Genomic DNA, 14,184 nt, shown 5'->3' on the forward strand with positions numbered 1-14,184 from the left:
TCTTTTATCCACAGCACCCAAAAATCACGTCCTGTCCGATCGCACCCCATACCACTGCCATCTGTTGACGTCTATTAACATGAATATAGTTTCATGTTTACTGCCCTATTCAGATGAACAGGTTTGTTTATATGTGAAAAAATGGTTCCTTTGCGCAGTGAAGTTTGTCGTGACTTTTCAAAAGGAAAAACACTATGCACTTAAACCGGAAATATTCGTCGTGATCGATATATGTAGTAAGCATCCGCAACAGTGAGAAGGATTACGGCCGCAAAGTGGCTCCGCGCGAATAGTACTTATACGTTCTACGTAAATCTGCATGCAAGTGGCACTGAATGTATCGCTTCAGAGCAGTGCTATTTTTCAGACCATTTGTGATATAGCTTCTTGGGTCATCGAAACGTAAGTGCGCGTTGTCAGATCCTAGTTCTGCCGCGTTGTTTGTGCGCCGCAAATGTATTGTCGAGCCGCTCATTCCCGTTGTCTACAAAATTGACGAATATTATGGGAGGAAAACGGCTTAATTTTTGTGTTACGTGCAGATAGTGCTTTTATAAGTCTCCACTAGGGTAAGTTTGACACAAATAAATAGTTGGTGGCATTCCATCTTAAGTTGTTAATACGCAAGGTTCCAGGAGGGCTATGGGGCACTGTATTCAATAAGTCAATTTGTTGTTGGATTCACTCATTTGTGATCAGTTGAGGTAAACAGTAAGCCTTATTGCTTGGGGGCTTTCTAGCACGAATAATCCTTTAATTTCTCTCAATTTAAGAAGTGTGAAGTATGACACCTCATGGGACAAAGGGTACTAAGTTAGTGTTGCTCCAGTTTGGGCCAAGGGGTGGTGTGATGCCTTAAGAGCTTTGTGTGATGGTTATCAAACTTCCAAAATCTGGTCTGTCAAATTGTTCCATGATAAATTATGATATCACAATGATGTAAAGCTTCAACAGGATCAACTGTCTATAAATCTGCTGAATCAGTGACCCTGGATACATGGACATATTAGAATGCTCTTTATCTTGGCAGGTGATTCCCATTGATGATGCTCTGTTAGTCTGGATGGTGTACACCTGATTGAGGAATATATCATGTCAGGTGATTCCTGTTGATGCTCTGCTAGTCTGGATGGTGTGCACCTGATGGAGGAACAATGTGATATGAGATGCATGTTTTGAAAGTAACATGCCTATAGCCTCAAATGTATGTTGGGTATATTATGTCAAGTTTCATAGTTTCATAACAAGAATAGCAAAATAATCAGATATAACAATACTGATTATACTATTTTATATAAACTAAGCATGTGGTGCACATTGGTTATTTAGTTGACTTAAACCTATACTTACCCATAGATGTTTGCTGGGTACTGAAGGAAAATTTTAACATGCTGTTTGGAAAAAGGGTATTTTCCAGTGTCTGACATTTTCCAGCTCATCAAGATCCAGATGTTCATGTTATGTAAGGTACAAAAACAGTTGATTGTTTTGGTTGTGATACCTCACTATCTTTGTTATGCTCAGCTGTGCCAGGAACAATTTAACAGTGTTAAGCACATGCTTTAAAAATCACAGATGCCCTCAGACTTCAAGCATGTGCTGGGTACATTATAGCAGGTGTTTACAGTTTCACATCAGCAATAATCAAGCTCTTCTGCTCTCATTAGTGCTAGTTATGCCTCCAGTACATATTGTATGTGGTGCTTGGATAGCAATTTTTCCATTGACTAGTACTTTAGGCTCCTTATATTAAAACATTCACAGATATCCTTTTCTGTCAGGCTTGGAACCACCATGGGATAATGAAATGTGTGTGTCCATGATCTAAAGCATATGCCATCAGATAATTATGCATATAAATCAGCAATGTATGAACATTGTCAGTGGTGCATCAGAAACAGAGGGACAAAGCTCTTTAGTAAGGTTAGAGCAGCTAAAGGTTCCTCAGCACTTGGGGCCAGGAATAACTAAATCACCAAACAGCATTGCTATGAAAGGCATTGGAGACATGTCACCATTAGCTGTACAACTTCCCTTTAGATAAGCCCAATTTGAACACTTTGTAATTGAGAGGAACATGTTAAAGTTGCTATCATGGTAAAGCATTCTCTCATGCCATCCATGTTGAACAGTGGTATGATGCCTGAGTGAATGTGACATGGAATCAGCCTTTCTTGCAGAGCAGCTTACTTGACTCCTTTCAAAAGCTAAAAAAATACCTTATTGTTTATTCCTAGGATGACATTTAAGTATTAAGAGAGCATGCATCCAGGTAACATATAAAGACGTCTCTATAACTACAGGTGTGTGGACAACATCACGTCATGTTGAGCAATACCTTGCAGGGCAAACAATCAGAAACATGCTGATCAACATATCAAAATGTGGAGGCTGGCTTGAGAGTTACCTCTGGTCGAGTGGGGCTTGCACCAATTCCTATTACACTTTATTTGCAACCAAAGTCATGCCTTTCACAGTGATGGTATGCATCATATCTGAGAGCTGGAAGTAAACATTATGATATAATATTGAAAACCATGAGCTTCTGTTTTTATGTTGTATTATGAGTTAGGGTTCTGCTGACACTTCTTGACCATCATTTCACTATGAGGTACTGGTTTAAACATTGTCATTAAGCAAACACTGGCTATATTGTCAATGCTTGATGTTTCAAGGCATGCCTTTTATCACAAGATCTGGTCAGAGGAAGAGATTGTGTCTGACATTGCTGGAAGCCAACTGCATCACAGAAATAATATTGTACTCCCTTAGATATGATGCAGATGCAATTATGACTTAACAGATCATATATCTTGGTGCCTGAGGTGTGTCACAACACCAGACATGGTGATTCTAGGATTTGTTCCTGATACTGTTGATTAACTGGTGTGTTGATGATACAACACTATTTATTGCCTGCACAATGAAGGAATGCTCCTGATTCATGCTTGGGAGCTGTTGCTGTGACCAGATGAAACAGTAATGCATTTTGTGCACACCCATGGTTGTGTATGTGCCATTCTGTTGTATAAAGGATATTGACATGTGGGTTGACTTGATCATGCATGTTCCTAAAAGCATAACATCACAAGTCATGGTTTTCTCAATGGTGCTTTGCTTCTCATGTCAGTTCACAGTAATTGTACTGACTACAAGCAACAAGAGTGAAAAAGCTGTAAGAACAGAAAGTGCTTTAACTTCAGTCTGTCTCTCAGGTAGCCTGTGGTGTTCATACATCAAGAGGTGTCAGCTATAACCCAAACCAGAACTCAACAGCATTGTTTCACCTAGTGACACCCAGCAAATATGGTGGCCACTAAGAGCTGCTTAGAGTTTTGCTGGTTGCACTCTATGGATTTTGATGCAGACCAAAACCAAACTGACACTGACTGCCCTGAATTACCTGCATACCCCTAATTACCTCAGGAGAGGTGTGGATACAGGAGTGCTATAGCCAGTCAGGTGGCATTTGCTCCCCAGTCCCTGATAATGGTCCCATCCGATTGCGCTGGGAGGACTGCAATAAAGTGCCAGCAGTTTGTGGTTCTCACCATGTGATAATAATGGTCCTGAATGCCATGATTTGAGGTGATGCCAGTAATGGCAGTTGCCATGATTTCCTTCATATTTTTTTAATTTTTGCATAGTACATCTCCTTACTCCGATTGGCTGTGAACTATCCAGCTCTGGGGTCTATTCTGTGTGGGGTGATGCCTGCATCCTAGTCATGATACAATGCAGTGCATTCTGCCAGTTGTACTCATCAATAATTAAGAAAAGTTAGCATTCCTGACACAGATTGAAAGGTCCTGTTGCTCAGTTCGGTTATCAAGTCGTGACAAAGATGTGTCAAATGTGAATGGAGGTTTCCTTGGAATGTACCTGGATACCAGGTGGGGAATTTTGTTGGTGGGAGCATGCTGTTGTGCCACAACACCATGCAATCAGGTGTCTCAGTTAACAGCGATTTCAGCCAGTCTCCTTGTGTCCTCAGTCTTGCAGTCTCTTGTCAGTACCTTGTTTTTGTTGAGGTGTTTGGAATGACATTGGTGTACTAGGTAACAGGTAATAGTAGCCAAAGAACAACCAGGTAGCTGTACCACAGTTTTCTGGTGGTCATTGAATTATTAATTTCATCTTGTGCCCTGGAAGTTTTTGCAGAACTGGAGAGCTATCTGCCTGGTGTGGCAACTGCTAAGGTCTGCTAGTGCTGCTGTTGGGTTATCACCATTATCATACTCATGCTCTATTTGGCAAACATGGTTGTCACCAGTCACAATGTGAACATGTGGTTGGGCTTGAGACATGCTGGACCTGCTACTTAAGATCTGCCACATCTAAGCCGCCCGTCCTTCCTCGTACAGTAGTGCCGCCGTGCGCGGCAACTGTGCTGGTTAGGACTGCTGCCTGGGACACGACCGTCGATTCTGCTACGGGGTACGCATGCAGATGGAACTGTCCAGCAGCGGACATAGCGCTAGAGTTGTTTGCGCTCCTCTATAGTACCGATGTTTGGTGGAAAGTGTTCACTGTCCACCGCAAAACTCACCGGCGAGAAGCCGGCCAGCTTTTTGTGTGCGAAATGAACCGATTTCGATATTGCAGGCATTTGCCACTTCGAGTAATGTCCAGTGAGTTCTCAACCTGTGGAATCCCTTTTGGTGACTGAAGCTACTCATCAGAGGCATTGAACATGGTAGCAAACACAGCACGAGTCCAGCCCGGACGACCGTCGTGGTGCCACTGCAGATGACTTATTATTTTAAAGCTTTGGCAGATGGGTGTCTGGTAGTCTTCGACGTCCGTTTCCTGACCCTTAGAGGCTCTGATTGATTGTGCTTGAAACAGACTCAGGTCAGAGTGCTGGATTTGACGTGATATTTTACTGCGGAGGCGTTTGCGACTTTGCACTCAGCTGCTGAGGCTTTTTGTCGTTGTCCGCCTCTCACCCGGGCAGAGAGGGCGGGCAAGACTGAGGAGGTACTCCCTAGACGATGCTGTGGACCTGGGAAAACTTGCTTTCTTTTACATTGCATATCATGTTTTCATCGCTGAACTGGACCCAGGCTGGTTTCCAGAATGCTTATCGTGGATTAGATGCGCCTTTTGGCTGCGGTTTATAGTCCCATATGGTCCCGTGGATGGCGTGATTCCCACTAGGGTCCTGACGTTTCCTGGTAGTCTCCATAAAAGCACCAGGCTGAATGAAGCAGTGACATTGACATTCTTCCATATGGTATCAGATTCCACATTCTTGGCGTGCGTCGGCGTCCATCGTTGCAGTGTTGTGTAAAGTGTCGTTGGCTGGAGGCTTGAGTGTTGTGTGAAGCAGCGACGCAGGCTGTCTTTGATTTATAACTCCGACTAGCCGCTTTCGGGCCGTTGTCACTTCCCGAATGGTTTGCCGGACTGGTTTTGTTTTCATTTTCATCACCAACATGACGTCAGATAAAACATCGGGTGATTTACTCATGGTTGTGCGTTCTAGGCCTGTGCTTGGATTGGTTTCATGATCTTTCACGTGGCGTGTGCGCAAACTGAGCTATTGCTGTTTTGATACATTATTGAACCAATTGGTGCATTAAAGGGTATTCAAAATGCGCCAGAGCAGAGGTCGTTGCCTGAGCTGCTGCGCTGGTCCTCTGCAAAATGTAGCTGGGTTGAGACAGCCTGTGTGTATGTGCTTTATTTTCGCACTTTTGGCACATTGACATATTGCTTTGGTGTGCTGTGTTCCGCACTGGCGTGGCGTGGAAGGTCGTCGATATACCCCAGTTTACGAATTTTATGTTGTATTACTCCATCAAATAGCCGTAAGTTCCGTGACTCACCATAGTGTGCGTTTCGTTGGGATGGTTTAAGAAGTCATTTTTATTTTTGTCCTGTTGAATTAATGTGAACTAAGTTCATAGACACATGTCACATAACATCATATAGTATTACCCGCGATTGGTGACCATTCTCCTTTCAAGACCGTGGTGGGAGACAGAAAATGCTCGTGCGGACCTAACGCCGGCATGCCGATGGTAGACCTGGGGTGGTGCTGCAGCCGGGGATGCTTGAATGCTCTCTGCGGTGCTGTGAGAATAGAAACTTGCGATTAGTGCTTCTCACTTCAGAGCAAACGATTTACGAGTATATTTGCGAATCCGGTACGGAAATACGACAAGCTTGGCTTCTGCGATTTGTGAATGCAACGGCAAGGCCACGTGAAAAATTCGTGTCCAGACGCACAGTGTTGGAAATTCCAAAAATTGTCCTGGTAGCGGAGTACAAATTTCCTATAGTGAAGTACAAAATTATCCAAGTGATTGGGTCATTATAGCTTTATTTAGGTTATCTTTGAGAGAAAATAGTACAATGGGTGGCACTCAACAAAAGCGCCACTTTTCATACACAGCAATTCATGTAAAAACACTTCAAATGAAAGGAAACATCAGTATTGAACATGGCACACTGAAACAACACAGTTTCATACTCTGTACTATGAAACACGTGGGCATATACATTGGTTTTTTCAATTTATGAAAGGCTCTGTGTATACACCCTCTAAAACGGAAGGTTTTTACGCATCGGGCTTATACACTCTCCAAAATGGAGGGTGACTGCACACCGGGCTTACGCACCCTCCAAAATGGAGGGTGGGTACGATACGCACAGCCAGACAAAAATGGTACACAAAAAAATGCAAACGAACATGCCATAGACGGCCACCTACTCATGCTTCACCACGATCACGCTACTCACGCTCCACGACGGTCACGCTTCTTACGCTTCACCAGCTAACTGGTTTTAAGAGCATCTAAACGGCGCAAAATGACCCTAGAAGTCGACGCGCCCTGAAACTCCAATCATCATCAAGAACATCTAAACATTCACGCCATCCACCTTCCCACTCCCGGTCAACACACAAGGCCCTGCACGTCCCACCCGAACAATAGAGACAGGCAGCACTCTTAACCAATTTACCGAGCCAGCACAAGTACAATGCCTGACAGACCCGTGTAGGCCGGCCAAAAGTGATCGGAGTCAGTCACTCCGCTGACTCCAGTGGATAATGCAAGGTATCAATGGATTTTGATGCGCTTTAACCGATATCATTGGGAAATGTGATAATTTATTTTGCAATTAATTGATGTTTTTAGCCTAATAAACCCTTCTCCTTAATTTGCAGGGCCAAAGTTATGGGCTCATGTTACCCTGGTGTCCTGGTGTTTTTGCCGGAGTGAGATAGCTGTCTCCGAACAGTTTTTTTGTCATTTATAGCAACGTTTTTCGACTTCAAGGGTATTTTTGTAAAGCCTGAATTACTAACTTTTATTTCATATCCTTAAGTGATAAAGTTAACTTGGTTTAAATCCACAGCTGCCGTAACATCTTTGTACTCCGGATACCAGCAAGTGGCCAAAAATCCAACCACATGGCGGTTCTGGATGAGTACAAATAAGTCCTTCTTCATAATCGTGATGCTCATCTCTATACAGCTTTCCTCCAAATGTTTACAAGTTTATTGAAGGCATGAGCGCGAGCAGAATATTTATGCTCTTGACAAATCAGTCACGAGGAGGCGACTCATTAAAACCAACTGGAGAGTTTTGTTATGTTCAACCTCCAACCTGAGCTGGGAGGCGGCCGCAAACCGCTGAATAGTTGAGACGTTTCCGACTCTGAAGTGGGAGTGATTCTCTTATTTGCATTGCCATGACACAATGGTGGCGCGTGGGTAGGAGGCCGTCTGCGGTAGGTGGTTGGGCGTGCGGTTTTCTATGAATTTTTGTTGCATCCTTGGCAATTAATGTGGTTCGTCGTCAATGGTAGGTTAAGTCATGTTCAAGTTTGAGTTGGTTTGCATAGGGCATAGGAAGTAAGCTTTGCTAATCTGCAGACCAGTGCGATTCTGTTACTCGTTTCTCATTTCCCGGTATTGTTTAAAGGCGATTCCATTCAACATTCACACGCTTTATTTTTCACATTTTCATACATGGTTTATCATATACCTAGGTGGCAACACAGGCTGTTTGCTATTGGACATCTTAGTCTGGTGGGTGCAAGATTTGTGCTCTTGTGATTTGTGGATATCAATGCATGGCTTCTGATGGGAGCAGCAAGTCTCAAGCTGTTGCACCTTTTGGTTAGCCCAACGCCCAGTATGGAGAGGAACTAGGTGTTTACCTCTATGGAATCAACGGATGGCCATTGATTAAGCATCTCCGTGCAGCTTTTTTTAACTAACATGACATGGAAAAACCTCACTGCACCCAACCAAAACTTTTCGTATTACGTATTTCGTCCTGGATCAAAGAAGACATCAGCTGTAAATGACTTTTTAAAGAGTAATACATAACCTACGTTATACCAGCGATAACCCTTTTCTTGGGCCAGAAAGGGGCCAGAATGTGTCGGGTCTTTAGTATGGATACTGTGTTTGATGACGCACGGTCGGTGGCGCCGTGCCTCTTCAAACCTGCGACGCATGGTGGACGTGTGAGCGGCCACATGCCCGACCCGTGACCGGCGTCCGGTCGTGTAACGGCGCCCCGTGCGGCCGCACGTGGCCGGGCGCGCGCACGTGGCCGAGTCCGCACGTGGCTGCGCCGGGCGCCGACGGGCGTGCCGGAGCGCGGCCGTCCGGCCCGGAGTTGGGGCCGGCGTGTCGAAGCCTGTGTGTGACGCCGCCGCCGCCGTCTCTGGCGTGCTCCGCAGGCGGCGCGACCGGCCGGCGAGCCAGCGTGCTGGGTGCGCCGCGCTCCCCGCTGAAACCAGCTGGCACGACTAAGCAAGAGGATGACCATCGCCATGCGGGGCGGGCCGGCCGAGCCGCAGGCGTCCGACCCCGCCAACGCCGCCAACAACAACGCGGTGGGTGCACGCGCGCGACCGACGTCCGCCGCGACTGTGTGTCCGAAGTGGACCGGCGGCCGTCATCTGGCGGCTTATGCCTTTGGTCTTCAGGCTGCTTTGTCGGCTGGCTCTTATCACTATGTGAGCGTAGCATGTCGGTCAGGCTCTGTTTGAGGCTACAGTGGCGTTGGCACTTGTTTGCCCTGCGATTTTGTGCCGATAATCTGTGTGTTCTTTTTTGTGCCTTGTTTGGCGCACGTGCGGCCGTGTTCGGGCGTCCCCCCTCCCCCCCCCCCCCCCCCAGCCGGCCGGAGACGGAGTGTCACCAGCGCTGACGACCGGCTGCTGTACGGCAGGGCGGCGATGCCGAGCCGCCGGCGCCGCCGCCACCGCCGGCCGCCGACGGCTCGGAGGGCGCGGCGGCCGCCGAGCCGGAGTTCCCGGTGGCCGAGCTCACCCGCCTGGAGGAGATGATCTCGCGGCCGCGCTGGGTCATCCCTGTGCTGCCCGGCGGCGAGCTGGAGGTGCTGCTCAACGCGGCCATCGACCTGTGCCAGCGAGGTCAGTCGGCCGCCAACCGCGGCCACGGCTCCGGCTCCGGCTCCGGCTCCGGCACGAGCTCGAGGAAGGTCGGGTGTGGTCCAGTATGAGGTGTGCGCTCTGGCCAGGCCAGCTGCAGGCCTCGGCAGGTCAGCCCCGGCCTGCTGTCAGGGCAGACGCGGCGAGCAAGGTCAGCTGGACGGTCTACAATTAGGTCAGGTTTAAGTGACGGTGAAGCGTCGACCAATCGCCGTTATTGCCGACAGTTATGCCACTTTGTCTGGGTGTGTGGTTTTGTGTGGTCGTGCTGTCGGTGTACCATTGGTCAATCACTCTCAGAGGGAGTGCTGATTGTATCATTTACCACTCTAACTATGGACGACGGGATTTGTTGCGTTCTGGGCAAACTTTACCAATAGGTACGTGCACGAAAGTCATGTCATATCGTAGAACCGTTCCATCCTCTAAATGCCGCCTATCAGCCTGGGAAACCCGACATATGTCAGTTTGAGTTCTGTTAGGAGTTCGCTAATGAGACCCAAGTGGCGTTGTTGATTGCGGAGCGCACCGGCTTGGGAACAGCGGCGTTCTCGGACTGGAACGCCGGGCTTGCTCTGTCTGGAGGGCCCAGTGGCGTCAGGAGGCGACGAAGTGTGCCCCGCTCCCCGGTGCGAACTCTGGGGTGGCTTGCTTGCTGCGCCGAGCTGTCCATCGCATGCATCTGCGGCACGCAGTCGGCTCCTATGCCGGCCCGGCGCCACCGGCCGCCAGAATCGCCGCCGGCCGGGAGCGGTGACGGGACGCCGCGCTGTCGGCGCCGTCGTGACCCTCGTGTAACGAGCCGTGGCCGGCGGCGGCGGCGCCGGCCACGGTGTTCGGGTCACCAGCGTCCGGGGGCGGCGCCGGTCGATCGTCCGCCCCTCCCCGTCGAGCAGTCTGTTTGGCAGCGCGGGCCGGCCGCGCGTCGAGGAGGGGAGGGGGTCACGGCCCCGATCCGGCGTCGGCGGGGGGGGGGGGGGAGGCTTAGGTTGTCTCAAGGCCCGAGAAGACGCCGTCGTGCATGCGATTGGGCACATGCTGAAAGCGTACACGTGTGGAGACGCTCAGCGTTGCACCGTGTGTTGCCGGCTGAAGCGCGACCGAACTCGCAGCGATAACCACCGGGCGTATCACCAGCCAAGAAGCTGAGAGCGTGCGGGACGTCAGTTCGCGGTGCAGCCCGATCTCCGCCCGCGCGCTCGCTGATAGGTGTGCTCTATGGTCGCGCTGGCGCCTCCGTGTGTGCGTGTGTGCCTGTGTGACACGTTCGTCCCCGCCGGCGCAGGCCTGGACACGCGCAGCGAGCCGTGCCAGCGCTTCTTCAGGGACGGCCTCACCACGTCGTTCACCAAGATCCTCACGGACGACGCTGTCAGCGGCTGGAAGTTCGAGATTCACGTGAGTGCGCGCCGGCGTCGGCCGGGAGGCGCCGGCCGGGGGCGCCGGGTCAGGTACACGGGCGGTGCATCCCCGGGCCGGCGCCGCGATACGAGGCGCCACTGGGCGCTGCACAGCTGGCCACGTCTTGACGTCGGGAGTCAACAGTGACTCACTCTGCGGCCGGCCGGAGAGCGGCTCAGCTGGTCGATAGCCCGGCTATCTGGCGGCGGGCGATGCAGGCGGGAACGCCTCCGGTGCTCATCGGCGCATGTGTCCGGCTGTTTCAGAAATGCATCAACAAAAACTGCGAGCGTCTCATCGAACTTTGCGTGACCAAACTAAACGATGACTGGTTTTGTCTACTAGAACTACTCGCGATGGTGTTCAACCCACAAAACAAGTGAGTGCGACTAACACTTGGCATGGCCACGTGACTCATTGGCTGGGGTTCTTGACCTCTACTTGCGTATAAGCCCCAAAGCGAATGCTTTGTCTTTGGGATTCGACACGATTGATGGTTATGTGCAGGACGAAATCGATAAGAACGGCAGCAAAGAATAGGATCACACCTCCAGATATGGATTAGATAAGGCTGTTTGGAGTGCAGTAGCGTTTTACGTATGGCTCAGATATGGACTGATGAGAGAAGTTCGTCTGGGCTATCATCATCACAAGGGCCCACTGTAACTGCAGGCTCGAGGGGAACAGCATTGTTACAACATGCCCAGTTACAGCTACTAACGTGCCCATTTTTCCATAAAGGTTGTGACAGTACACAGAAGAGGTACCTGTTCTGGTTATCTCGCAGCTGATGTATTGACGTCTGCGGGCGCTGTGAGGCCTGCTGCTGGCCCGTGCGAGCTGGCCGCGTGTCGTGACGCGCCGCCCCGTCGCCAGGTTCCACACGTTCAACAGCTCGCGCGCCTCGGAAACGGTGCCGGCCGGCAGCAGTCTGTCGGAGGAGGCCGTGTTCGCGCGGCCGCCCGACCCGCGCGTGCCACGAGGCTGGCTGGTCGACCTCATCAACCTGTGAGTGGGTTGCGCGGCGACGGCGGTGGCGCGGCTGGGCCGGAGTGCAGGGCTGCAGCCCTGGCCAACCGGAGCTGGCACTGGTTACCGGAGGTTGCAGTCTGCGTATGCGCGCTGCTGTGTCAGATTTGGAGCGGCTCGGTTCTCCGCGTCGCTTGTCGTCGTCAGGCCGATGTTTCAGGTGTTTTTGTGCGACCCAGTCTTCTGAGCGTTTGTGAAGCGCGGCTGCACCTCACTGTCTCCCTTCGCCAACTTCGGAGTCCGCTCGGCGGTGACCGGGTCCGGCCGCGTGGCCGCCCCGGTCCGGAGTCGGCGGCGGTGTCCCCCGCTGACGCTCCTCGCGCGCCAGGTTCGGCACGCTGGGCGGCTTCCGTCTGCTGCTGGAGCGCTTCCAGAGCGGCAAGGACCTGACGGTGGTCACCATATACGCGCTGATACGGCCCGTTGGCATGTGTTACGAACTGCTCACCGTGCACACCATCGAGAAGTACATCCTGCCGATCGTGGTAAGAGACGCGCGGTCCGCGCCCGCTGCGGGGCGCCGACTCTGGCGGCGGCTCTGCTGCCAGACGGATGGGTGGCGTTTGAGTGTGATGATGGGGGCAGGCCAGCGACAGTGGATGTTTCTGCGACGGTGACAGGGCTTCCGCGCTCGCGTTGTGTCCCAGTCAAGTGTCGTCGTTTTTGTCAACGCTTTCGGGCCAGTTGCTGGGCCAAACCAGCTATGGCCCGTCGCCCCTCGTCCTCCCCCCTCCCCCCTTCCAGATCACGTGACCTCCAAAGTACGGGGAGATGGCGGGATGTGATAGGGTGTCCCGCCGACGTCGCAAGATCCGCCGTGGCCAAGGGCAGAGTCTGATCCCGGTGTCCTGCCGCAGGAAATCGTGCCCACATTCCTGGAGAAGCTCTCCGACGACGAGCTCAAGAAGGAGGCCAAGAACGAGTCGAAGAACGACGCGCTCTCCTCGATTGTGAAGCTGCTGAAGGGCTTGGCCGGCCGGGCGCCGGGCCAGGAGGACACGGTCAAGTCGCTCGAGATGTTCCGGCTCAAGATGATACTCAGGTGAGCGCGGCCGGTGGAAGCTGGCACCGCCGAGGCTTGCGGTTGTTTGCTCGGGCCGCGTCGGTCCAGCCTATCACACGGATGCGATTGCGCTTGGTGTTCGTCAGGGCGGCGCTCGCCTTGTCATCGGGCCCGCGCCAGCCGGCCCCGAGTGTCGCGGGAAATATTCAGTCGGTACCAGGGTTGCGTTCTATAAGTGCGGGACGTCATAGGGTGTTGCATTGTCATACAATCGGTGCGTTGTGTCGTTCTATCAGCGCATGACACACGGAGGTATTCTCGTGATAGCTGTTGATACTAAAACGTGCCGTGTCACCCTGTCGCCTTCGCGGAAAACAGGTCTGATATCCGCCTGATGGCTCAAAACAAATTGGGCGCCTCATTTCGGGACTACTGTGTTGTCTTTGAACAACATTATGCACTGCTTATGCCGTGCTTCACTGGCATTAACTTGAAACGCCGCGTCGCAGTTGCCTCAGATTGACCAAACATTCTAGGAAGATTCCTCGTGCCTCCATTGACCACATGGTTGGCGTGACATTGGGTCGTGTCATTGGCTACGTCGTATTTGCGTGACGTCACGTGGAATCTTCGACGTTTGACTGGCAACGAACGGCCAAACGAGCCCGATGGCAGAGCGGCGTGGCATGCAGTCTGTGCCGTCCGGGCCTGGCGAACGCGTCGTGAGACTGGCGCGCGGGCACTTCCCCCTGCGTGCCTGGTCGCGTGTCCCGTCAGACGGGATGCGTGCTGACGAGAACCGCGGGGACGCACGTGCAGTGTGTCAGGCACCCCAAACGGGGGCCGCTATCACCGGTGTCAGAGGAGTGGTGCAGAGGGACCGCTCGTTGGTGTCGAGCGATCGTTTACACTGCTGACACTGAGGCCGTCTGCTGGAGGCTGAGATCGCGAGAGTGTTGGCGATGATTTTCGTCTGGGGAAACCCGCTGGGCCGTGTATGCAAGCGAGGCGGGCCCCGGGGCGGCGCACCATTTGTGCGAAGTTTTGACGATCCCGTACCGGCCTCCGGCCCCAGCGCCAGTTCCCATCGCCGTTAACGCCAGTTCCCATCGCCGTTAAAAGTTCCGCCCCCCCCCCCCCTCCCCACTCGCCGGCAGCAATTAGGGTCTTGTGAGCGTACTCGGCAGTGCTCGGGATTCATTTCCTGGCAGCGGGTATTCTCATGTGACTCTGGTCTCACTGGCGGATGCTATCTGTGGGGTCGGCGGTAGGTTCAGGCGGTGGCGTGCCCCCGAGCTGGCGGACGGGCGCGGCCGGCGCGGCGAGCGTGT

At 51.8% G+C, this 14,184-nt stretch overlaps 1 protein-coding gene across 1 annotated transcript in view; it reads left to right on the forward strand.

Annotated features, from left to right (window-relative positions):
* Positions 1-252: 252 nt before the first annotated feature.
* The window catches only part of faf (ubiquitin carboxyl-terminal hydrolase-like faf), a gene marked incomplete at its 3' end in the record, with an annotated part of 39,591 nt that continues 25,659 nt past the window's right edge, over positions 253-14,184 (forward strand). The window contains exons 1-8 of the mRNA XM_037219416.1: positions 253-402; positions 8,704-8,859; positions 9,198-9,402; positions 10,706-10,818; positions 11,088-11,200; positions 11,698-11,829; positions 12,179-12,335; positions 12,708-12,892. Of these exons, the coding sequence (XP_037075311.1) occupies positions 8,785-8,859; positions 9,198-9,402; positions 10,706-10,818; positions 11,088-11,200; positions 11,698-11,829; positions 12,179-12,335; positions 12,708-12,892 (980 nt within the window). The remainder of the gene's footprint in view (positions 403-8,703; positions 8,860-9,197; positions 9,403-10,705; positions 10,819-11,087; positions 11,201-11,697; positions 11,830-12,178; positions 12,336-12,707; positions 12,893-14,184) is intronic.

Source organism: Pollicipes pollicipes, unplaced genomic scaffold, assembly GCF_011947565.3.
Source record: "Pollicipes pollicipes isolate AB1234 unplaced genomic scaffold, Ppol_2.1 Scaffold_4295;HRSCAF=5057_pilon_pilon_pilon, whole genome shotgun sequence".
Lineage (NCBI taxonomy): Eukaryota > Metazoa > Arthropoda > Thecostraca > Pollicipedomorpha > Pollicipedidae > Pollicipes > Pollicipes pollicipes.